The sequence below is a fragment of the Lepidochelys olivacea genome (genome assembly GCF_965140295.1).
Source record: "Lepidochelys olivacea isolate rLepOli2 genome assembly, chromosome: 6".
Taxonomy (NCBI): Eukaryota; Metazoa; Chordata; order Testudines; family Cheloniidae; genus Lepidochelys; species Lepidochelys olivacea.
Genome location: NC_140416.1, coordinates 83,757,448 through 83,783,512, shown reverse-complemented (window position 1 = coordinate 83,783,512; position 26,065 = coordinate 83,757,448). Strand labels below are relative to the sequence as shown.

At 41.8% G+C, this 26,065-nt stretch overlaps 1 protein-coding gene across 2 annotated transcripts; it reads right to left on the bottom strand.

Annotated features, from left to right (window-relative positions):
• Positions 1–754: 754 nt before the first annotated feature.
• PAX9 (paired box 9) lies at positions 755–24,249 on the bottom strand. 2 transcript variants are annotated; one of them, XM_084632476.1, is made up of 5 exons: positions 24,080–24,249; positions 22,701–23,327; positions 19,492–19,631; positions 12,403–12,555; positions 755–2,226 (listed from the first exon to the last, which is right to left on the bottom strand). In XM_084632476.1, exons 1-5 carry the CDS (start codon positions 24,081–24,083, stop codon positions 1,972–1,974), a joined length of 1,179 nt encoding a protein of 392 aa, XP_084488602.1. In that variant the 5' UTR covers positions 24,084–24,249; the 3' UTR covers positions 755–1,971. The 2 variants fall into 2 exon arrangements, with proteins under 2 accessions (XP_084488602.1, XP_084488603.1); XM_084632477.1 differs by lacking the exon at positions 12,403–12,555.
• Between the last annotated feature and the right edge of the window lie 1,816 nt (positions 24,250–26,065).

The following is a 26,065-nucleotide window of genomic DNA, read 5'->3' as shown; positions in this document are numbered from 1 at the left end:
TGCAAAGATCAAAGCTAACTACAGCCCTTAGAGTCCATCTGCCATGCTGATTATTCCTAATCTGTAGTCCTCATTCTGTTTATGAAATTACAAATGGTTACTGTGGAAATATGTTTTTCTGAAAGCTTTCCACAAAGTTTCAAGCTGCTTGTTAGTCCCCGATCCTGCAAAGACCTACACACTGTGAACAATCCCATTGACTTTAATGAACTACTCAGAGTATGTACCTCTGTGTAGGATTGCTGATCATATGGCATATGTAGCTATTTACTCATTATTTCCTTTACAGTGCCATGGAAATCTGCCTATGGCCATTTGAGTTATAAATAAAAGCATGAAATTCCCATAGTAGGTACTGGATTTTATCATGCCATTGAAGCAATGTTTAATATATCTAAGAAGAAATCAAGATGATGTAATTAATGCAGTCTTTTAAAGTCTATATCTAGTGATGTTCTTTTAAGTTATTGCACAAAAGAATTCTAAAAGTACACAATATATTAATATTCTATTAAGGATATGAAATGTCACACCAATTTTCAAATCTTTTTCTTTCATGCATGTGTTCCACACATGTCTGGAAGCATGTGGAAGACTTATTGGAGTAATATTCAGAACTTTATTATTGCCCTTGGAAAACAGGTAAGTTTGAAAAGACCAAAATATTAGCTTTTGGGGGGTTAGTGTCAAGTAGAAAAATTTAAAGCAAAATCATTGGGACAGAATGCTTGCCAGTAGATACAGAAACGCCAAAAGGGAGTTTAACATTAAATAAATTTGTATTTGTCGGACCACCACCAGTATACCTACGAGTGAAACACGTTTATGTACAACAATGTAAACTTTATCGGGAGCCATTTTTACATTCAATAAAGCAGAAAGTTTAAGACAGCTTTTTCTTTTCAAAAAGTTACAACATAATGTTGGGGCTGAAATTGCTGAACACAGGGAAGCCAACAATGACAGTACAGTTTTGTTTCACAGTGGTTTTGTTAACTTAAATTGATTCTTTTAAGTTTCACAAGTTTCACATTAAACTTTTAAATCACTTTCCTCTACAGTTCTTGGTTTTGTTCAGCTATTTTCCACCTGCTTCTGTTTTGTACACTTGGCACATGTGTGGTTGTGTCATGACTCTGGAAGATGGGTATGACCTGGGAGAGTTATTTGGTCGATTGCCTTTGAGTCCTCTGCTGAAGAAACAAAATGTCTTTCTTAAGATGTTGAAGCCTCCATTGTATGCACAAAACATGCCAAAAGAACTGTCTCAACCTCAGTCACCTGAGGTGCTTGCCAACACCAAGCAAGAAACAGAAACGACCTAGAAAGTCACTTTTTAACATAAAAAAAGTAGCAGAAATGTACTGTGGAATGAAAACACAGATGCTGTCCAAAGCTTATATTTACAAATAGATAGAAATGAAAACACCTTACTGTTTTTGTAACAGGATGAAATACAGGAAGAATGTGAGAGCCACATATTGCCTTGGTTCTATATTTGATAAACAAAAAAACCCACAATATCTTAACAATAACAGTGGATCACTTAACCTTGCCGATAAATGATTTGTTCTCTAGAGACAGATCATCAGCAAATAACTTCTGTTTGGCCACTTTTGTTGATTAGAGGCATAGCATATCTTTCCCTATTGATTTTTCTTTATTGATTTGTACACAATCTCAACGACAATTGCACATTTAAAGAGTTCTTGTTGACTTAGAATAAATATGGGTGGTTTTACCAATGAAAGTCCCATGAGCCCTTTGAGGGATGTAAGATCTTCTTTACTTAAAACAGTGCAAGGGCAACAACCCATGGATCCGTTTCTTATGTTGTTTTGGCTAGTTCAATCCAAAGATTTTGTGGGAGAAAAGTCATGGGGAGAAATCTGTAAATGTCACCAACACAAAAGATCAGTCTCTGAGCCAGTGAAAGGGAAAAGGTAGAGTTGTTCTAGAATGAGTTTCGTATCAGAGAGCAGAGGCTGTGACAGAGTGACTACCTTCTCGGGCTGTCTGCATGCCCTTGAATGCCAGTGCCGCAGGAATATCACAGTTGTGAGGGGAGAGCGGAGTGCCTCCAGCATGCTGCCAACCATGGCCGGTCACATAACCAGAAGGGGCAGCACTGTATGTCATATAAGGGGACACTTGGGCTGGTGTAGGGTAAGGCGCCATAGTTGGTCCTGAGACAAAACCGCTGACCGTTGGAAGACCATTTGGTGCCTGAAAGGGAAAGAGGGAAAAAAAGGTTCTAAAATATAAAGATACATTTTTTTTCTGCTTCAGAAAGAATGAACTCCTAATACTCGTGAACTTGTACACATGTCGATAGAGCCAGTGGGCAGGATACTGGAGTGAGAGAATAAGGAGATTTGGGTTCTATACCTACCTGGTTCTACCACTGACTTGCTGTGTGACCTTAGACAATTCATTTCAGCTTGCTTTGGGTGAACTCCTGATCCCATTCAAGTCAATAGCAAAACTCCCATTGAATTCAATGTGGCTAGGATTTCACCCTTTGTGCCTCAGTTTTCCCATCTGGAACATGGGGATAATTATACTTACCTGCCTTTGTAAAGTATGTTTAGATGTATAGCTGAAAAGTGATATCTGTGTGCCTAGTTTTATTATTCGTGGTGTCTTTTTAAACCTTTTCTACATCTTTGGGACCTGCTCTTGCAAATGATCTTTACTCACAACTCCCATTAACTTCAATGGGACTTTAGTGAGCAGAACAATTACAGGGCAATTGCAAGAGCCTTACCATTTTTTGCTAGGTGCTTATATAGGCTGATGGCAGGGGTGCTGGAACAACTTTTATAGTGGGAGTGCTGAAAGCCATTGAAACAAACTGTAAACCCTGTGTATGATGGAAATCACTCAAGCCTGGGGGTCTGGCAGCACCCTTAGTTCCAGCACTTATGGCTGATGGTAAGGATTTCTATTTAAAATAAAAAGGGAGAGACATTCAGTCTGTCACAGGAGGAATTCACAAGGGAATGCCACCCTTTTTAAATGAAAAAATGGTCAATGTTTTAATTCACACACTGCAGATGCCTCCTCATCAGAGTACATGCAAAGCGAAGTCATTTATCTTGCTCAGGTTTTGATTCATGTAGTGCTATTTTCGTGTCAGTGTTGTTTTTTTCAGGAAGGAAGTTTTCTATTCAAATATAAGGGTACTGCATTTAGGGTCCTGATTCAACAAAGCACGTAAGCATGTGTTGTTTTTCCATTCACTGCAATTAGATTTAAGCACGTGCTTAAGTGCTCTGCAGAACTAGGGCCAAGCTGTGTAACACAGAGATGTAAGAAAGGGGGCAGACTTTTGTTTTGAATAAAACTTCACATAATGTTAAAATTTTCTACTTTGCCTATTTTTCTCTTCTCTGGATTTCATCTGGCCAAATTTCAGATTTATATCTACATTTTAGATCTTTCTAAATGGTAAAGGTCTGGTTATGATCTCACACATATATATTTAGCACCAGTGTAACTCCGTTAGGACTGATTTTCCTGTCTCTTACACTAATCAAATTCAGGAGTGAATCCACTGAAGTCAAATTAAAGTTTTACAGCAGTAAAACCAGCATGAGAGAGAGGAATCCAGCCTTGTGTATTTAACAGGCATATTAACACAAATTATACAGCTGTGGAAATAACATATTGTTTTTCAAATTTATAAATGTTTAACTGACACTGAATTTGCCATTTTTTTCCAAATCTAAATTTTGATCTGAAATTCAGCCCCAGTTAATGTTCTGGTATCTGAGGGCTCCCATGCCTGCTCTGGTGTTATAAAATGCACTTCTGCACCATGTTCTTGGGCTTTTCCTAAAGGTAACAGAAAGCACTTTACCATGCCAGAGTGAAACAGGCAGGGGAGCCCTTAGATATGTATTATAAAGCTCTGAAACACAAAGATACATAATGTGAGTATAAAATGGGGAGAAGGAAATTGTGCCTGACAGGGGTCTAGGGGGAAGAAGAGCTCTGACAATTGCCCCTCATGGAGTTTCCTCTGAATTCTTTTGATAAGAGTGTGGGGCTTGCCCACCACATGGGGAAAACTGGTCATCAATCCCTCAACTCCCATGAAACCACAAAACATGGATATCCTATGCCTCTGCACTAGCTCAGGAACCCAGTGAGCCCCTCAATGGTTCCCAGTCAGTACAGCTCCAAGTAAAGCTGCACTGCTATGAAAGCTTATGCTCAAATAAATTGGTTAGTCTCTAAGGTGCTACAAGTCCTCCTTTTCGTGAATACAGACTAACATGTTTGCTGTTACTCTGAAACCTGCTATGAAATGCTGTTCCGGGGGCTTCCTCTGGAACTCTTCCCTTTAAAAGTATGAGTGGCTCTGTGCAGAAGTTATACAACCAAAGTCTATATTCCCTTTCCAAGGATTCCCCACAGATTTTAGAGGGTAACAGGTGTCTCCCACCAATCCCCCACATCACCACTTCACTCCCCTCCCCACCTCTTCTGCACAAGCCAAGGCAGATTCCCCACAGTGTGCAGATCTGGGGAAACAACAAGGCTCCAGTTTTGTGAACAAGGAAGACAACAGAATGTTTAGCATCTGCTGTACAGAATATCATTCTCCAGAATGTTCTCAGAGAATGTCTCAAACGCTGACTGCTTCTCTTTGTGCCTCTTAAAATATGTTGAAGATTCTACTGCATGAGGCATCATCTTACTTGAGGGGGAAAAAAGAGATGATTAGAATTCAAAGGTGTCATTCAAAGATGTGCTCCGATACTTTGTCATTTCTATATTAATGCGCTGTTCGATTTACAGTGACGGTGATTATTTTCACACCATTCACACACAATTAAAAATAATTATGCTTGGTAGCAGTGTAACTTTTGGTCTTCAAGAACCACTGTCTGTTGGGTCCAGTCCTACAGGCTTTGCCTAGGCAAAACTGTAATTGAAGTCACTGAGAATTTTGTCTGGACTGGCACTCCAGAACTGAATACTGTGTATTGTGTGAGGCAAATCTGGCATTGTAAGTAGAATTGGAACCAAATAAAATATGCCATGTCATTAAAATAAGTTTGTCAGGCATTATTCAAGGATAGGTGACTGCATGGTTTTTTTTTTATAAATGCTTAGGCCCAAATGCACACTTACTTAATCTTCTTACATATCATTACATTGACCTTCCCTAGCATGATACCATGCCAGTGAATAAAACAGACAATCATGGATTTTAATTATTGAAAGGGTTCCAGTGTTTTATTGAATTACACTGCATATTTTACCTGGGTGGTTCATTAACAAAATTTGACTACAGATCCATTCATTTTTATAAAAGATAAATAATAAAAATATACCCTGATTTTGTAAAAGTCAAATTAAGCCCGCATGCCCCCCCCATCTTAAACCCCACCCCTGATGATTTGATATATTATAATATTACCCAAACACATTGCTTTGGGATTTAAAATGTAATTGCACTAGTGACTTGTAGTCCAATATGGAGCCTTTCACCTATTGGTCACCAGTTCAAATCTTTCCTAGGGTTTGATAATGACTGAAAAACTGTTACAATCTGATGCCTCTTTGATGAAATGAATTGGCCTCATTTTAGTTCCTAACTAACCAGTCTTTGTCTCACAAAACCATCATCACCGTAGGCACTAATTGGCACTCTAATCCGAAGTTTCAGCAAAGAGACCAAGGATCAAACTGTCATGGAAATGGGTCTACTCCCAAATTAGGTTTGAGGCACATAGGTGGGGCAGTGAGAGGAAGCTTTCATTGATGCTGCCTGTATTCTGCTTTGTATGGGTTAACAGAGAGCTTGAATCTCCATCTGTCAATCTGGCAGTTCTTACAAGCACTACATTCACTTACAAATTAAATGGAAGGGATTACATTCCATGACCCTGTATGCATTGGACGAATAATTCAACCTGTGTATTTCAATAGGAGGAAATGAACACCAAAATCCAAACATATATAATTAGGAGGGGGAGAACCCTGTGGTGTTTATGGGTTTGCAAAACCTTTAGAACTTTGTTAAAGGACTGAGTTTCATGAAACTTTTTTAAGTTTCAAAAATATTTTTCTTTTAATTTAAACCATTGTTTTTCAAGGGACATTTAATTTTAAAAACAAACAAATGAATTTCTAACTGAATGGAAACCTATGCTATACAAATAATAATCTCATTGGAAGGTAATTACTGCTCTGTTTTGAGGAAGACCCCGGGAAACATTTGCTTTCCAATGTTGCATCTGCCCAGAACTCATGTTTTGCAAGAGTAAAATGAAACTAGAACCTCAGCAATTCTGAGTTATGTTCAAAATATAGAACCCACGATTTGTTAGTGGTTTGTAAATTTAGCAAAACAAGTTCTCTCACTGTGCTTGTAAGATTCAGGGCCTGATTCTGCTCTGGCTTCCACCAAATTTACACAGGTGCAGCTCCTCTGAGTTACACCTGATTTACACTAGTGTAAATTTAAAAATAATTTAAAAATAGTTGGCCACATCGCACTTCAGCTGTTGCAATTCAGAATTTTTCCACTGAAGTCAACAGAGCTGCACTTATTTTTGCCAGCTGAGGATTTGGCCAAATCATTTTATTTGCTTTATGTATATATATATATATATATATATATATTTGAGATTACATTGGGGCCAATGACTGACACTTGACTCTCAATAATCTTTGGAACAAGTAGCTTACATTGGCCATTTGGCCACTCAGGGTATGTCTACATTGCAACTAAAAACTCGCAGCTGGCCCATGTCAGCTGACTCAGGCTCACAGGGTTCAGACTAATTAACAAGGTGGGAGGGTCCCAGAGCTCGGGCTCCAGCCTGTCTCGAATGTCTACACTGCAATTAAGCAGCCCCTTACTTAGCCCAAGCTCTGTGAGCCTAAGTCAGCTGGCCCGGGCCAGCTGCAGGTGTCTAATTACAGTGTAGACATACTTAAGAATCAACCCTATTCCTATTGAAGTCAATGACAAACTCCATTAACTTCAGTGAGGCAGGGTCAGTCTCTAGCTTGTGTTTTCTGAAGCGACAAGGAACAAATTCCTCAGACAATCCCTCCTATTTAGCTCACAGTCTCCACCATCTCCATTAGATGGTTTTCATTTTTTCCAGTCTTGGGTTGTAGAAACCACATGGGCCAAATTCTGCTCTGAGTTACCCCAGTGTAAATCCAGAGTTCCACCGGTGAATTATTCCAATTACTTTTACTTGATTTAATTCTTATCCCTTCTCCCCTTACCCCCTTGTCTGTCTGTTACACATATGTTTGTTGGTGCCTGCTTTATTGCCTGATCCTGCAAAATCTTCCTTGTTGATTTCTATGACTGTGAGCTTTTTAGAGCAGGAACTGTGTCTATTTAAAATGTATGCAAAATACCATGCAAAGTTATTGCAGTACATTCATGTCTGTTACTGTAAATCATAATATTCTGGATGGACAATATCAGTGGTTATTATTTTCACAGAGTTGCCTCCATTATTCTGTCTCATCAACCCATCCTTCTGGTGCTTGCTGTGATATTCCATTAGGCTAAGGTGTTTTTGGAGCTTTCATTCTGAAGAGGTGTTTTAAACACCTATGAAAAACAAATTGTAACTTCCTTGAGAAACAACATTTTTCATGGGCAAACAGTGCCTTCCTCGACTACCAAGTTTATCAACACTAATGAGCTCGATCCAGTAGTCTTGCTTCAAACCACTGAAATCAGATGCAGTTTTGCCTGTGTCAGGTCAATAGGAATGGATCTCTGGTAAACAGTGCTGCTATCTCTCAACCACAATATCAGTGTGGATGTAATGCCTCTCTTTGGAGCAGCAAACTTTACACATTAACATTATCCTCCAGTGTAGAGCCATCGCCCAAAAGCAAACTAAACAAACTATCAAAGTTATCACACTAGGTTTTCTAAGAGCAGCAGTTAGCCTTTAGAAGGGAGTGTTGCCAGCAACCTTAATTATAGGCATGCTACCATAACTCCACAAATAATACATTTTCTCACTGCTCATTTTCAAAATGAAAAGCTGGAGCAATTTCTGCAAACTGGAAATGTGCGTCCAATGTGCTGAAAACACATTTGCAAAGTAGCTGCTGAAGGAGTAAATTTTTCCACAGCAAAGGAAAACTACAGCAGAGAGCATGGCTGCATATCTAGTCTTCCGACAGTAAGAGTAAATCATCTTAAATGCCCCGAATATGTTTAACGTATTTCCTGATGTACGTATAACTAGTCAGAGAGGTTACAGGAATGTGACTAGAAGCAATCAAAAGCAAACTGTAAATATAAAGGAAGCAAACATGCTAAATCACTCCCTTTAATTGGATGGTAAATATGATTTATAAATCAAGCTAACATATGGGATCCCCGAGGGACGGGTAAACAAATTTTCCAAGTAAAACATCATCAGCAGGTATGTAATGGAAATCTTTTAGGAGAGTGGATTGCCTAAAGATGCAATTAATACAAATACATTTCTTCTAACCTTTTAAAATAAATAACATAAAATAAAAATTTGGTTGTGATTGTTGTAAATAGAATTAGGGCTAAATTCTGCAGTCATTACTAAGGCCTTTGGCATTGGTGGGAGAAATTACATGATCCTACAAACACTCATGAATGTTCCATTGATGTTAATGGGGGATACTCATGTAAGTCAAAATTACTTGCATGAGTAAGAGTTTACAGAGCTGAGCTCTAAGTAAGGACTGCAGTACTTGGCCTTTTTATGACAAAGCTCGTCATAAAAGAACTTTTCTGAAAAATAATTTTGACCACAAGTTGTGCCCCTAATATAGCCAGATATACATGCGTAGTCTATTTAGAGTGGATTCTGCAACCCCATATTTGCTGAGTTTTCATTACTATGCTTGATCCAAAAATCTATGCGTATTTTATAATGTAGTGTATCCAGCATATTGGAAATAGTTACCTTTACTGGATATGCTCCTGTTTCCAACTGAAGTCAAAGACAAATGCTCATTAATTTCACTGGGAGCAGGATAAGATTTGTTTTAAAAACTGGGGAAGGAAATTTTCATTCAACAACTTCAATGTTCAAAAGAAAGTTTCAACATGAAAAGAATGTGGATTATCTAGTAGGAGGTAGAACACTGTCTTCAAATTCAAATTACCTCAATTTCAGCACAGTAAATATATTAGACTGCAATAGATTTGAAATTAGATTATTTAAAAATTCTAACAGTGTAAGTGTGGTAGCTTTATATTTGGTCTATTGCTCAGGGGAAATGTAATTGCATTGATTTCCAAAGTATCTGGCTGTGAAAACTGAAGACAGCTTTTCAGGAGCTGGGATTTACTTGGTTTACTCTTTATATATACATGACATGGAGCAAGGTTAACAAACCTACATTTGAATTCAACAAGATTATTCAGATGAATAAAATTATGCTTAAATGTTTGCAGGAGCAGGGTCCAAGTATTTAATTAACTAGCTGTCCAGACACAGTGGATCTCTCTGAAGTGAGGTAATTTTTTTCACAGAACTTTACTGTCAGTATAGGTTCATAGTAACTAGAATTCAATATGCAATGTTTTGTAATGCAACTCCAAGAGACATTCACGCTACTTCATTATAAAATGTGGTCCACTCTCTTAATAATGAGCAGGTTCCACCCTCTATATTTAATGCACTTTTTTATTAACTTAAAGTTGTTTCCCTTTTTTCATAGACAGCTCCAGCTGCACCAAATAACACATAAAGTCGGATCAGACTAATTGAATTTTGTAACTACAGTTGTAATATTCATCAAGACGTGTCTTAATTACGTTTGGCTATCAAATTCCAAGTTTGAGTCTCTTTAGGGGAGCAAAAAGCTTCTCTCAGAAACAGTAATAATAAATTTGATTTGCACACCAACAACAGCCCCCTCCCAAAGTTTCCAGGGGCACTGCACAACATCACCAAAACAAAATATAACAGAAATAAAAGTGAAACCACCTTCTTTAAAAGCCAAACACATTAAAAACAGACCCAAGGAGAGCATGACAACAACAGTGTAGTAAAAGAGAAATAAAGGATAAAAGGGTAACACATATGAGACCCAATATTGGTCATATAAACAAAACAAAACTTACGTTTTTTTGGAGGAGAGAGAAAGGGGATTGAATATCGTCAGGGTGTTTTTTTCTAGAAAAGAAATGTGGATTTCACAGTGGAGTGGATTCCACACTTATAGTCCACCACAGGTAAGGTCAGTCATAGAATCATAGAAATGTATGACTGGAAGGGACCTCAATCACACATCAAGTCCAGTCCTGTGCGCTGAGGCAGGACAAAGTATGATTTAGATCTGAGCGGTGTGTGTCTAATCTGTTCAGAAAAACTTCCAGAGACAGAGATTCCACAACCTCCCTAGCTAATTTGTTCCAGTGCTTAACTACCCTTACAGTTAGGAAGTTTTTCCTAATGTCTAACCTAAATCTCCCTTGCTGCAATCTAAGCCCATTACTTCTTGTCTTGTCCTCTGTGGTTAAGGAGAACAGTTTATCACCCTCCTCTTTATACCAATCTTTTCCACACTGGAAGACTGTTATCATGTCCCCCCTTCATCTTCTCTTTTCTGAACTAATCAAACCCAATTTTTGTTCAACCTTTCATTATAGGTCATGTATTTTAGACATTTAATCATTTGGACCCATTGCTCTCCTCTGGACTTTCTCCAATTTGTCCACATGTTTCCTGAAGTGTGGTGCCCAGAACTGGACACAATACTCCAATTGAGGCCTTATCAGTGCTGAGTAGAATGGAAGAATTACTTCTCATGTCTTTCTTCCAACATTCCTGTTAATACATCCCAGAATGATATTTGTTTTTTTGCAACAGTATTACATTGTTGACTCATATTTAGTTTGTGATCCACTATAACCCTCAGATCCTTTTCTCCAGTACTCCTTCCTAGGCAGTCATTTGTATTTGTGCCATTGATTATTCCTTTCCTTGCATTTGTCCCAGTGATGAGCTGCCAGAAGCTGAAGAACCGGTTCCTTCAGTCGCTCCAAGCCTTCGGCGGCACGTCCTTCAGTCGCTCCGGGTCTTTGATGGCACTGAAGGACCTGCCGCCAAAGGCCCGGAATGATTGAAGGACCCGCCGCCGAAGTGCCGCCGAAGTGCTGCCGAAGGCTCGGGTGTGTAAAAATTCACAGGGGGGGCTCCCCAGCTGAGAGCTCAGGCGAGACGCACAGGATGGTCCAGCGGGCCACATGTGGCCCGCGGGCCAGAGTTTGCCTACCCCTTTAACAACTGGCTCTAAACCAGCTTCAAAATTTAACAATCAGTTCGCGTGAACCGGTGCGAACCGGCTCCAACTCACCATTGATTTGTCCTTATTGAATTTCATCCTATTTATTTCAGACCATTTCTCCAGTTTGTCCAGATCATTTTGAATTCTAATTCTCTGTCCTGAATCCTTTACTAACATCAGACATGACAGTGGCATTCTTAAAAGGCAGGTGACATATGAGCATTGTGCATTCGCTCCAGTGTGCATTTTCAGTTCAAAATCCGATTTACAGAACATGATACAATAGAAGTGGAGGCCATTCTTCTTTGAAACTCTGCTGGGTGCTCTCCCAATACCTAAGATGGATCTAGTAAACCTACAGACCCCCTTTGATGCAAAGTTATATGAAATTTCCAAAGAAATTAGATATGCTAGAAGTTTAAAACTCAGCCCCAACTATGGGACTGCAACTGGCACCTCCATGAAATCTGTATAATACGTGGTAAAGAACGAATGTTTTGTTTGTCTACATTGATAGTTAAAAGTCTATTGTTCTCACAAGTTCTATAGAAAATATCTATCTGATATAGTATGTTTAACCATATAGTCAGACCACGCTGGGGTCAGCAGGAAGGAGAAAATAAGGGAGATGGGGCTCCCTCAGGACTTGCTGGCTCATAGGAGTGGTGGGAGAGCTATTAACAGTGCTACTAATTTGCCCTCCCAGTGGAGACCCGCCACCCAAAGCCAGCATTCCCATTGTCCAGCAAGGCTCCAAGCTTGCAGGGGCAATTATCAGGTGCTGACAAACTGATGAGGGTGACATCAGAGCCCCCTGCCTGTGACTGGGAATATAGGCAATCCCAACTGGCTACCCAATTGCCATGGCAGCCGTAAAGCACAAGGTGTAGGTTCCTGCCTCCATTCTCCTGCACTCCAAACACAGGAAGGCTTATGGGATTTCTAACAAATTCCCATGTTTCTGAGGATCTGGTCCTGATGAGGATCCCTCAACAGTCAAGCTCATCATTCCTTCAGAATAGGTGCCATGATCTTGACTACCATGACTGAGTTCCCAGACAGTGATGTCCAGGCAATAAGCAGTTGGCACTCAGAAGCCAACCTGGGTGCCAACCATTCACTCACCTCTCTGACTTTCTTTATTAGTTTCATCCCGGTGGAGTGCCCTGAAGCCATGTGGATTGTTGGGCAGGGCACTGTGTTTTGGGCGTGGAAGCAGGTGGCCAGTAATAGGCAGGTCTCACAAATAGGATTCGAATGGGGTGCGATCCAGACCACCTGGGAAGGAATCAGGTGTATGTAGTGGGATCAGCTCATGCCGCTCATCCACAACATGCAATGACATGGATGCCTAGACCTCACCATCATCCACCTTGGTGACAATGTCCTGATGGTGGGAACCAGTGTAGAGCAATTAATCAGAGTACAGCAGGACTGGTCATTCCCCAGGCCAGACTATTCTGGTCTAAACTCCTCCCTTTTCAGGGAGGAATAGGCAGCATAATCCCTTCAGCTAACTGGGCAGGGAAGCCAACGGGAACATGTTCTGAGTGCCCAGGACACTTGATGCCTGGAGAAAGTGCATTTCTAGGATATTAGCAGGGACTTGTCTATCCCTGGACCTTCACTTATGAATCCAGCTGTTCAGGGTCTGATTAGGAGTGGAGGATGCCAGCTAACTAATTTGCTGGTGGCATTTTGTGGCAAGTAACCCTTGTAAGAGGATTAGATAATAGGCCAAAACATTTAGGGCTAAATATTCAGCTCACTCTTACTAGGGTCACCATTTTTTGTGGGTGCAAATAATTGTGGATGAAAATAATTAGTGGTGCTGTGCCCACCGCACCCACAATACACTGTCCACTGTAACCAAAGAGTAGGATCCTAGATATTTACATGGCCTAAACTGTTGGTGCAAGTAATTATGGGTGCAGAATTGCATCTGCAGTTATTTGCCCTCTATTGCCCTAAAATGGAGGCCTGGATATGAAAGTTTCTCCCCTACGATATAAGAGGTTGGAGTTCATGACCTCCGAATCTCGGTGCAATTGGGAGGATGGAACAGTAACTCCTGAAAATTCCAGAAGTGAATGTTCAACAGCTGATAAAGGTTTGGCTGTGAAAGTGAATGCTCAATAGCTGATAAAAGGTTTGGCTGTGGGTGAGTGAAGCTCTCAGGATGAGAGCAGGGCTTCTTACATATTAGTATGTGTAAGCTCTAGCCGTTAATAGTGTCTCTGATTTGCTAGAGTGGGGCCTTATTCAGGGCCTGATCCAAAGCCCATTTAAGTTAATGGGAGTCTTTTCACTAACTCCAGTGGGTTTTGAATCAGATCTTAGAACAGAATTATGTAGAATTCATACAAGGTTCATGCACTTGGCAACATTCAGGGCACACCCGGAGTGTTGTGTAGGAGCAGTGCACACACAGCTCCTCTCAAAGGCATGAACCTTAAAATCTCGCCCAAATAACATAAACCGTGAAAAGCTTCCCAAAACTGGGCTCAAGGCCCAAAAGCAAAAAATGCAGTAAATAAAAATTAATAAATAAAAATATTAAACAAAGTCAATGTATTCCTTTTATCTATTAAAAAATGTAATGCGCAAAAAAAATATAAAAAAAAAAATAAAAAGCTAACAAAACCAGTCCGTTGGCAAACCAGCCTGTTTGCTTGCTTAAAGCTTTGTGCTGTCTTGTATTTAAACCGCAACAGAATTAACTTGCAGGATAGCTGTCCTTAGACACTAGTCCTTAATGTTGGCCTGTTAAGAAAGTAGCAGCCATTCTAGTCAAATGTGCATGTCTTCTTTCTGCAATATCCATAACAATAAATTCTGAGAAAAGTATTGTGATAATATTTGCCTAACACTCCACTAATTATATGTACACCTAACCCAAATCCTTGCATTAATTTTATTATAGAAGTGCAAATACAAACTTTAGTACTATTCAATTTGTGCTTCCATAAAATTAGTCTGTTCAAGACCTAGGCCTTTTAATATTGCAGTTTACAAACTGTTCATGCTTATAAAACATCTTCATTTCAAATGCAATGTACAAATGGAATTCTATTTATCTTAGCTCCACAAGGATTTCAATTAGTTTCCCTAAAAGCAACTGTGTATACAAGCGGCTTAACCCTGAAATCACTTTTCTTTAAATGCACGGTATGTTCACTTTTTTGTATCAATGTCCACAGACAATAATTACCCTCAACACTTAATAAAGTATGTTTTCATGCATATATGTGGTTGTGTTGCTGAGTTTAAAGATGTGAGGCATTTGTGAACCAAAACTGTCACATTCCCAGAAAAATCTATTTTCCACTTCAGGTTCCACTGTGCTCAGACTGTGCTGTCTGCAAAGCTGCTTTGGCTATAAAAGTGTGTAAAATGATGCACTGGGAAAATATAATTCAATTGCTTGCATACAATCTAAGACTGGAGGTATCAGTTAATTAAAAATCAATAGGAGCATTACTAGACATCTCTGTGATTTGCTACGGAACTTTTGATGCAAAATCAGAACGTGCCAGCCAAAGTTTTCAAGCTGTCAAAGCTCAAATATAGGACAAAGTTTTGGGTTCCAAAGACACAAGAAAATTATTAATGTGGAGAGCTTAAAATGTTGTACATGTGAAAAGTAGATTTTGTTTCAAGTGCATGTGATGGCTAAGGACAAAAAATCTGGAGATTTTTGGCCTCATTCTTTAGTCCTTACTCAGACAAAATTCCCATTGATGTGTGGCGAGTGGGGACTGAAGGGCAGTATGCAAAGGAGACTCTGCACCACCTACATGTTGCAAAGGGTGTTGCCTGAATAAAAGCTGCAAGATCTGGCCCATTAAAATGACTCTGTTGCTTATACAAGAATGGAACAAGTAAATATAGCAAAAACTGCAGCACTGTATACAAAAACCTTATTTCGGGCTTAATTCTGCCACCCTTTCTCATGTGGAGTGACTTTCCATTGGTCTACTTGTGGAGTGAAGAAGCACTCCACAGGAGTAAGGGTAGCCGATCAGACTGAGGCATTCTCCCCCCCTCCCCCGTGCAAATGGTACAAAGGGGAACCACAGTCTGTGTCTTGTACATTGTTGGTGCGTAACAAATTATAAATAATGATAATCAGTAATAGCTGTATTCTCATCGCCCACTCAACCCTTTATGGAAATGCAGTGTGGCACATTCTCCCCACCCTTGTTCTGCAATTCAAACTCTCATTAGAGCCTGATTCCCCACTGTTTTACTCTAGTTTTAGGCCAGCGAAGCACTGTTGACTTTAGTTATGTTGGTGTAAAACTGGAGCACAGGGTTGAATCTCTTATTTTAGACCAATCACTTCTGTTCTATGGGTGAAAATGCACATTCATCCCCCTCTGGATAGAGCTTCAGTAAACAGGATTTGTGCAGGGAACCCCTTGGAATGGCATTCACCCAGTAGCCCACAGGCAGCGCATGTATTTCACTGTAGTCTCTGTGCAGCATGAATACCGGCTGAAACTTCTTACTCCATCGATTCTAGGTACCCTCACCCTGCATCCACATAAGTGCAGACCCAAGGGTCTCTCCTCCTGCCCATGCCAGTTTACTCAGGCAGTTCTCCCTTTGCAACAGGTGTGGAGATGCCTCACAGTCTTGCTGATGGATTTAATTGCCACAGAATGTTTACCACAGACATATCGCGCTGGGTGAATTTCAACCCAAATGAACAAATGGATACGAAAATTGCCTGTGCATTGAGCTTTCAATCTGAAATCCATTTTGTACCTTGTTGGAAAAGTTCTGTTCAAACCACGAATCTTGTCAAAACTGCAAAAAAAAAAATTCACATTCTTCTTGGGCATTTATTTCCTTTCCAGGATACTCTGGGTCACAGAAGTAGCCAATTTATGAATTAAGGCAGCTATACACATTTTCATTAATACTATGGTAAACAAGCAAGAACACTATACTGTAAGTAGCCCAGAATATAAATTAGGGCTTCCCAAAAACAGATTTAATCTACACAAACTATTCTAGGAAAAAGATATTTTTAAAAGTACTCAGCAGTACTTTTTATTTTTATTTTATTTTTGAACATGCACGGCTCTGAAAATGACATTTTCCACAACTGCTAACTATTTTTTGGCCTTTCATAGCCTTTATATCCTGTGGACAATATACATGTGTTAAGTGGACACAACTTTATTAATAGTGTAGAATTTGCCCCCATTTTTTTTTATTTTCTACATTTTGAAAGTAATTTTTGTAGTCCACTTTCTAGGTTGTTTGTAACTTTTAAATAATATTGGTGTTTCCACCAGAACATTTATATACATATACAAAAGCATATATAGTGAAAGGATGAGACGTAAAATACAGTTTCCTACGCTCGTGTGGAAAACAATTGTAAGGTTCAATTTATGTTGCACGGTTCTTTAGCTCATCTGTTAAGGTGACTGAAAACCTAATAGAAGCAGCAGTTTACAAGGCCAGGGTCTAATCCTGCAAATACTTCTGTGGATTTAGTCACACGATAAAGTTACCCATGTGCATAAGTGTGTGAAGGATCGGGGGCCTAAGCCATTATATACAGGGCTGAGCTGTTCTTAAAAGGACAATGGCAAGATATTTTTCGCTAACTGGTTTGCATATGCACTATTTATTTTAATAAAACTAGAAGCTTGGAAATTAAATTAATTCATTAAAGCTTTTTTCATTAATCACAACTCTTAGTTGGGCTGCTAGCATTATTTGAAATTGGGAAAAATAGTCTAGTTTTAAGAAAAGCTTTACATAGTCAGAAGTGTTGAAACATTTTTTATATTGAGGGTGCTGATGATGGAAACCATGTATTTGGTGTTTGTTGTTACTGTGTCAAGCCAGGGGGTGCAGCAGCACCCTTAGTTCCAGCACCACTGTACATAGTGTTAGCAAACATAATAAAAAAGTTGCTCACATTTGGGGCCTACCGCTTTTTCCATTAAACCTATGCAGTTATGTTTTCAGAAGCGTTCGTTCATTTTGTGAGCATCGCATTTCGGATGCCCAACTCTAGTCACCTCGTGCTTGATTTTCAAAAGGGTGGAGAACTCTCAGCTCTGAAAATCAGGCAAAAAGTGATTCAAAGTGGGCATCCAAAAATGAAGCCATACACCTTTACTGAACGCTTCTGAAAATGCTGCCCTCCAACTATAACAAAATTTGAATATAGGACATGAATTTCCCAAAACAAAGTAGAGCCACCCCCTGCATGCATTTCAGACTCTGCACAGAGAGCAGAATTAACATGTTTTGGGAAATGCGCTGTGGTTTCGAAATGTGTTTTTACTGTGTGTAAAAAATGTTGTTACAAATGTGCTACCCCGGTCAGTCATATTTAAAGCTTATCCCTGGGGGCATGATTTGATCCCTTATCAGCAAATGTAAAAGTTGGACAACTGTTTCTAATATTGTTCTGTAAGAAAAAGCATAGGAATTAAATAGAATATTTAGGAGTAAAAATGCTTAACCAAACAAAGAAGCAATTTGTATCCCCTGTTTCCAAGCTATTCCATCGCCTGCTGAATATGGCCTGAATTTTCAATATGTTTAAATGCATATTGGGAATGATTCTTTTTAAGGCAGTGAGTCTGAATTCTAACCAAGCTACCCTTAAAATACCTGGGGTCAGAAATCTAGCTCTGTTCTCTAGGTAAATCCACTTAGTGAACATCCAACTGTGAGGTGTATTGATAGATGGACAGTAGGAACTTGGCCTCTCTCACAGCTGCTCGCTGTGCATCTCCCCCAACCCAGTTCACAATAGGGGGTGAAGCCGCTGGTCGCTATACAAATGCCCACAAGCCGATCTGGCTATTGCCGGCTTCCCAGGGGACTGACTGCCTGTGGGTGGCGTTCCCACGTTCCCAGCAAGCTTTGGGACGGCTATTTCTTTTTGATTCCTTGCAAGGCCAGGTCCCTGCTGGCGTGCCCTGGGTGCCAGCAGGCTCCCGCGCTGTGCGGGCTGCAGTGGAGAGGGCAGAGCTCGGTGCGGGGTAAAGGGAGCGTGCGGCTCGGAAGCGGATAAAACGGGGCCCGGGTGTTTGCCGTGAATACGGAGCGGGGCTGGAGAACCCCCGGGCCCTGCTTGGAGCGAGCTCGGCCTGTTGGCCGGCTGGCAAAGCGGGCGCGGGGCGCAGAAGAGCTCGGGGACCTTTGCGCCAAGGGCAGGAGGAGGGGAGTTAAGATGTGTCTGGTTCCTACGCGCTGCAGGGGCGCCGCGGCTGTCCCACCGCTGCCCAGGCCTGGGGGGCAGGAGAGGGAAGCAGCTGGAGGCCGCCTTCTTAACACCACCCCCGAGATGTGTCGGGTCAGCATCGCCCAGGGGCTCGGAAAGGCGCCCGGGATTTCCGCGCTCCCGGGCCCGATCCTGTTCCCGGGGGAGATTTCCCGGCGGCTTCAATGGGAGCAGGATCGGGCCCTAGGCGAGCTGGGTGTTTCAGCCCGGCACAGAGGAGTGGCCTCGTGACGTTTCGCCAGCGGCCTGAACCGGCCCTTCCCCAGGGCTCCCTGTGCGGAAGGCGGAGTCCGCATCGCCCGTGCAGTTGACCCCCCTTCCCCCCTCCATTGGAGCGGGCCTTGGGGCTGAGATTAAATCTGAAGAGTGCAGACGCCTGGGCAAAGGCACCTTGTTAATTATTATTATTTATCATTGCAGCGATCAGAGCCTAGCCTGAGCCACATACAGCTCGACACCCCCTGGGCCATGATCCACGGGGACTCCCGCACGTGGTAACGAGGCGGATTGGGAAGCGGTAGGACTCCAGTCCAGGGTCTGGCAGCTGGGTTATGGTTTGGTTGTGGGGGAGAACGGGGTCCTTGTTCCTTTACAGAGCGTTATAATTATTCTTCCCCGGACTTTTCATGCACATTTAAACAAGCCAGCACCTAACATGGCAGGGTACAGAGGAGGGATCGTACCGACACCCAGACTCGGCAGCAGCCCGGACGGTCCTGGGAACCGGCCCAGTACAGAACACAGCAGTGAATAAGGAGAGATCAGCACAGTGCTGAGATCTGGGACTTGAGACTGTAGCCAGGCTGAGCCCAGAAGCCTGTGGAGAGTTTGGGCCCGTCTGCAGCCAGCCATTAGAAATCCAGCCGGGCAACCTTCTTGCAGACAGAAAGGAGAAAAGCTCCCCCCACCGTGCAGCCCTCCCGCCTGAGGTTAGCAAGCGCTGTCTCCTTTACCTGGCTGTACTTGGCCTCCTGCTCCAGGGAGCTCTTCTCCAGTCCATTCACAGCATGCTGGGCCGAAGGGGGGAAGCTATTTCTGCTCAGGCTGCTCCATTCTTCCACTTTGGGGCTGTGATAGGGCGAGCTGTCACTCACTGTTGGGAGACACAGGCGCGGCTCGTTAGAGATTCCGAAAACGAGCTGGGAAGTGCCAAGGCAGTGGGCTTGTGGCAGGAATTGCTATGTGTGATTACAGGCTGTGCCTTCTGCTCACCACTAACAAACACACACACCAGAAATCGCTCTGAAACTGTACTTGTGACCCAGAACCCCAGTAAACCGGAGGCCAGAACTCCCGTTCATAGGTGCTGGAACTCGTGGGGGTGGCGGGGGGGGGGGGGCTGCAGCGCCCCTTTACTTGAAGTGGTTTCCATCATAGCCAGGGTTTACAGTTTGGTTCAATGGCTCTCACCACCCCCACTATAAAAAGGGCTCCTGCTCCAGCTCCTGGCAAGACCGTCTCAGCTGAGTGACAAATCCTCCCTATTTCTATCCACGCAATCAAGAAAAAGAACTGATCCGGCCTGACACCAGCGGACACCTATTTATAACATTTACAACAGCTGGATTTCCTTCTTCTCCCAGAATAAAAAAAAACCTGGGGAGAAAACTGAGATGCAGGTACGTATGCACGTCTCCTGCTTTATGAAGTTAAACCTCAAAGATATTTTAATAGCATTTCCACTTCTGTACTAAATAGGCGGTACTCGTCTTCCCCAAATGGCCCGAAACCGAGTTACAGCTTTCGGTAATGTGAAGGAGACTTCTGGTGCTTGTTTGGAAAAAGGAGTAAGTCCTTATAACATTTTATTTTACAAATACTTGATGTGTAAAGTATATAGCATGTGTGTAAATCACATATATTTTACATACATGTAATCGCTGTACGTGTAAATTGGTATATATAAGTGTGTGTGGGCGTGCATACCTCTAGGTGTGTACACCCCCACCCTGCCACCCCACTCTCTATAGAAAATCTGTTGGGTTTCTCTTTGGAGGTGGGGGTTGAAGACTGACAAACAGGAGAGACAAAGGGAAAGAAAGACAATAGGAGACAAGATCGATCATAAGTTAGAGGGGCGAAACCTTCAAAGTTTCATTTCCGTATTTAATCGAAATACAAAGAAACCCATATAGTATCAACCGATTAGCACTAGCCCCAGGGCTGTTTCGAACCATTCATCATCACCTTTCCCTGACACCAAGTCATTTCAGAGGAGAAAATTGCGTAAGAATAACTGGGTGCTTGACATAATTATTTCCAAGGTAGATTTAAGGGAACAATGTAACTTTTTTTTCCCCAAAGGGAAAAGAGAGCCGTGTTGTTCGCACTTCTGGCACTGCGGAATTATGACCCCTCCCCAGTAAAAAAAAACTTTTAAAAAGCATTGATTTGAAACGCCTATGACTCTGTTAGGGATTCGCGGGGCTGTAACATTTACATGCAACGAAAATTGTTCGGCGTGACCCGGAGTACCGGTTCTCCGAAACCACCTCCTCCCCGAGCGGTGAAGTGTGCCTTGCTGCGATCCCAAGCCTGTTCCCGCTGAAATCAAAAGCAAACCCTCTGGTTGACTTGAGTCGGAGCTGGATCGAGCTCTCGTGTTAAACTGTTTCTGTTCAGAAGCTACCTCTCTAACCAACTTGCAAGGGAAAATGCAGTCCGTGGCACAAGCCTGAAGTTGTCTGAAGAAACTGAGCTCTCTCCGCGAGCCCCCTTTTCTGCTGATCTCACACTTTCCCATGAATAGGGGCTTCCTTTAAATGTCAGCAAGGTCAATTTATCCTACAAATCAAGAGCAAACAACCCTCGTATGCAGTTTCTGCTGTTCAGCAGTCCAAACCGTGGCTTGGGGGAGAGGAGAATGTATATTGTAGTAAATCTTGTAAATCCCAAAGTCTGACAGAGGAGGAAAGAAATCTAAACACTCAATGGTACCTTAAGAGGCCCTGTTGCCAATCTGATGTTAATAAAGGAAGAAAACATGAAAACCTTCTCAATTTCTAATTTAATTTTGCCTGTAATGTTCATTTCAGACATTCCACCCACCGTGTAATGAACATACTCTAGCATGTATATTTTCTAAATCCAGCTCCACACGCATATACGTTTGGTTTGTTTTTTTGTTTCGGGGGGGGGGTTATATTCTGAAACTGTGTCCAACATGCGGGGGCTGCCTTTGCTTGTAAAAACCTTCTGACACCAATGCATTTGGAGCGTGTGTTATATTGATATCTTGTGAAGTCAACGGGTGTAGTTGAAAACATGCCATGAAAATAGAAAGCCAAACTCTATTTCCAAGAGCAGGACACAGAGACAGCTACAGCCCAGAGTTATTTTTGAAATACACTCCTTTCATCCCATTTAATGTTTGTTACTTGACAAAAACTAAACTTGGAAATGTTCTTTTTTGATGCAAATCACAGACTTGTTCAGCGAGAAGCTAATGTTTTTAGCGAAAATAAAAGAAGGAGCGTAGAAGAAAAGCAGTCACTTGGAAAGGGACAAATACAAGTTAAGTATCAGTGGTTTCGTTTTCCTGGACCACCACTTCGGAGGAAAACAAAGTAAAACATAAGAATGAAAGCAATTAGGTGACATTTGAACTTCCCGTCTGAGCAAATTTGGCCTGATTGCAAAAACTAGAGAAACTGAATTTCTCTGTAATTTCAAGATGCTTTCACTTACGAATGCCTGATTTGGTAACAAATATATGTAATACACAGAAGGCATGCGAGCTCATTATATCATTAATGACTGATAAGGAAGCCATAGATGTGATGATACATGATATAGAGAAAGAGAGTTAATGTGGACGTGCCAATGTTTTTAGCCCACGCTGTCTGTTCTTCAGCTAAATTATCATTGCTGAAGTCAACCTTTGTCATTGCATTATGTATTATACGTCCAAAAATCATAAGCCCATTAAATGTGTTCCTGATCTTTAGTGTGTGCTGGAGAAAATATAGTTTACAAACTGTGGAGATAAATAAATGAAAGTATCACTAAACGTTGCAAGAATTGGAGACTTCCTGCTTTGAAATAGAAAAGTCGAAATATTCGAAGAAAAATGCCCAGAAATTAGGCGTTAAGGGGCTCTCTTTTGTTATCAACATAGTATTTCTATGTGACTAAGAAGTGTCGTCTTCGGTTCTTTTCTTACCTTGGTCTGTTATGGACCTGATCCCCAGGATATCCGTGACCGAATGGGAAGAGGGCCAGGTCCTAGGCATAGCCATGGTGCTGGGGATTGCTGGCACTCCCGGCGGGGTTGGCACTTTGGCTCCTGCAGCAGTGATGGGGCTGGGATAGGAGTATATGTGGTTGTAAGGCAGAGCAGGCTGTGGAGGGGGCTGATGCTGTTTGTAGGACTCGTAGTGACTCTGCTGAGAGAGATTTCCAATTTTGTTCCGGAGGATCCGACTGATGGAGCTGACCGAAGGCACATTGTACTTGTCACACACACCATCTGCCAGCAGTCGGTCTCGAATCTCCCAGGCAAAGATGCCCGGATCTCTTTGTTTGTAGGTCCGGATATGTTTCACCACCGTAGGGGTGGTGACCCGAGGCTTGCTGCCTCCGATCGCCCCTGGTAGGATGGAGCCAGTCTCATTGTAGCGCGCCAGGATTTTGCTCACACAGCCATGGGAAACCCGCAGTTGTCGGCTGATGTCACAGGGTCTGATGCCCAGTTGGGCCAATTCCACAATCCGGAGCCGGATGGCATTGGGCAAGGGTCTCCCATTCACAAACACCCCTCCGAGCTGGTTCACTTCCCCAAAGGCAGGTTCTGCAAGCAAACACACACACACACAAACACATTTGACACGGCAAACGGTTCACGGGGGGCCGGTTAACACACCCGACTATTAATCCTCAAAAGGCAGATGTCACCGGTTAGAGGGAACGCGCCACGGTCACTTCACTTACAATGTTTTAATCTAATGCGGCTGACATTTAAAAAAATCCGTGGCAACATTTTCAATGCACATTGATTTGTGCCATTAAAAATAGTCCAGAATGCACATTCCAGAGGTGAAAAATGAGATCACCCAAGCAGACAAGTTTCTTTATCTCCCCCCTAAAAAGAGAGGGGAAAGCCAGCGAAATTAGTGGACAATTCTGCAAAAACGTGAAAGGTGAGGGAACCTGAAAGTAGTAATTAAAGAAAAAGATCAATTCTAGTGCTGTTTGTTCCTGTTCATACTTCTTTGTTAGCAGCACGACTAGCCCCGCGTTGCGAAGCAAACGTGTTACTTTTTAACACCGCTGCGCTATCGATGTCAGCAACAATATACAATGTGCCACACAGGCTCAAATCATCCGTTAGGCTGCAACCGTCCAGTACTCTCATAATAACATTAATAATAAACCAACCAGTCATTAGCTTTCTCCATTCTGTGCTGCTGACCCTTAACGTGTTCCTACAACTTGTAGGAACACGAACAAAGTCAATAAGCAAATTGCGGCTGCACATGATCTCACACTGGTGCTCTCCCTTTTGACAGCCCTTGAACCCGCCTGCAGTTTCCAGCCACTTACCCATTGCTCTGAGCAGGACACCAATGAGACTAATCTTCCAAAAGGGAATTTAACAACAGATTCAGTCTCCCGGCCTCCTGCAATCCCGGCTGGAAAAGTCCACGGGTCCCTCTGATTTCCACTCTAGGAGATAGCAAGAACGTAAGGAAAAAGGCTAAAAGGAAGTCTGTTTCCCGATGAAAGAGACTTGAGTTCTGCATTTCAATCTCACAGCAACGTGGGCTGGGCTGAGCTGGGCCGGGCATCTCAGTCTATCAGTCACCAGAGGCACACCCCCTCCACGGGGCGGAGCCAAGGAAAAGAGGGCTCCCAATTGGTGCTCGATGATGATAGACAGCATAGTCCTGGAAGGCTCTTCCGCTTTCTTTTGCAGGCATGCTCAGCACCTGGATTCCTAATACAATAGAGACGAATATTAAATACCTACGTAGTGGTAAGTCGCACAGAGAGTGAAATTAATATAGGAAATTTGAGGAATAGTTTAATGATAGCACTGTAGTAAGGCATTATTTTGTAGAAAAATCAGTTGGTCCTGTCTCTACGTGTGTATCCGATCTGTTAGTTCGAGTTTACATACTTGCGGGGTTGGTGATACCTTTCCTAGGCTATTGTCATCGGTGCCAATATTTCGGTCATATCTCTTTAGAGAAAGCAATCTGTTCAAAGTTTGTAGGTACGCCTGCCTTTTCTTTCATGCAAGTTTTCTCTGGCTATTGCTATTTGCACAATAAATGACCAGACAGAGAAGTACGTCGATGTTGATATCCAATAACTGGAGTCAGCAGTTTCACCGAGGAATAACAGCGACGTCTTGAAAAATGCAGAGCTCTTTATCATTTATTTTGCAGGTAATGGAGATTTGTGTGTCTTTACATGATTCTGCTGTAATTTTAAAATAAAAGCCTTTTAACAAGTGAATATATTCTTTAGCATACGTCCCAGAGAGTTGTGATTGTTAAAGGTAAGTTTATTTTTGTCATGAACTGAAAGCATGTACGAAAGCCACATGAATCTGTGAGTTGTATACATAACACGTGGATGCCACAGTCTGTGTTCAGATGGGGGAGGGGGATCATTGTGTGTGACCTCCATAGACTCGTGCTGCGTGATTAAAAAAAAAAGACAATTTATATTTTTCATTCCTATTTTAAGTGTTCCATTCTGTTTAATTGTAAGATGTAAATGCCTGATTTTGACTTTAGCAAAAACACTAAGACTGGTATTAATAGAAGAAAATCGTCAGAAAAAGTTGGTAGGCGCTGGAGTACTTGCGTTTCATGCGGTGTGGGTGTGTGTGTGCGAATGTGTTTTGTTTGGCATTGTTGCCTGTCTGATTCATTAGATACGTTTGTGTACATACTTACACACACTCCGCACATATGTCATACTACACGCATAGATTATGCACTCTCCCATTCCAGCCAGGATTTTCTGATATTGTCCTTTCAAATTTACGTTTAGAAGTAGAATCTAGCAGGAATAGGATGTGTAAATGCTATATAATGGAGAAGAAATAGAATCCGTTAATTAGACTGAAACATAAACTCGGAAAATAAAAGAAATCGGATCGGCCCAGAAGGCAGTGTGTTGGAACTGTTTCCAAATATCATTTTCAAACGGAATATTAAACGAGGAGGATTTTTAAGGCGGCAGGTTGTGAGAAAACAGAATAGAATTTCCATGGATATTCGGTCTTCCTTTGCAGTATTATTTTAAACCCTAGTGAATCTGCACAATCAGGAATGAGTAGGATAATACCGGAAACAAGACAGGAGTCAATTGCACGTTGAAACTATTTCTTGATGGAGGGGAGGCGATCATGGTCACTTTGTGGACTTTTTGAAAAGATTCGGAATATTGATACATTTGATCTCTGATACGTATTTTGCACTGCGTTTATGTGCCAGCAATGTGATTTGCACGTTCAAAATATCTTAGTTGTAAATTGTGGGATTTCCTCAGTTTGTGAAAGTTCACCAATACCTC

Bases quoted from the DNA above. Each gene is read 5' to 3' on its own strand.
- PAX9 (XM_084632476.1), bottom strand. The intron at 19,632-22,700 runs GTAAGAAAAGAA...GTCTCCCAACAG, and splicing joins CAGGTCCATAACAGACCAAG to TGAGTGACAGCTCGCCCTAT. The intron at 2,227-12,402 runs GTGAGTGAATGG...TTTCCCTTTCAG, and splicing joins TAATAAAGAAAGTCAGAGAG to GCACCAAATGGTCTTCCAAC.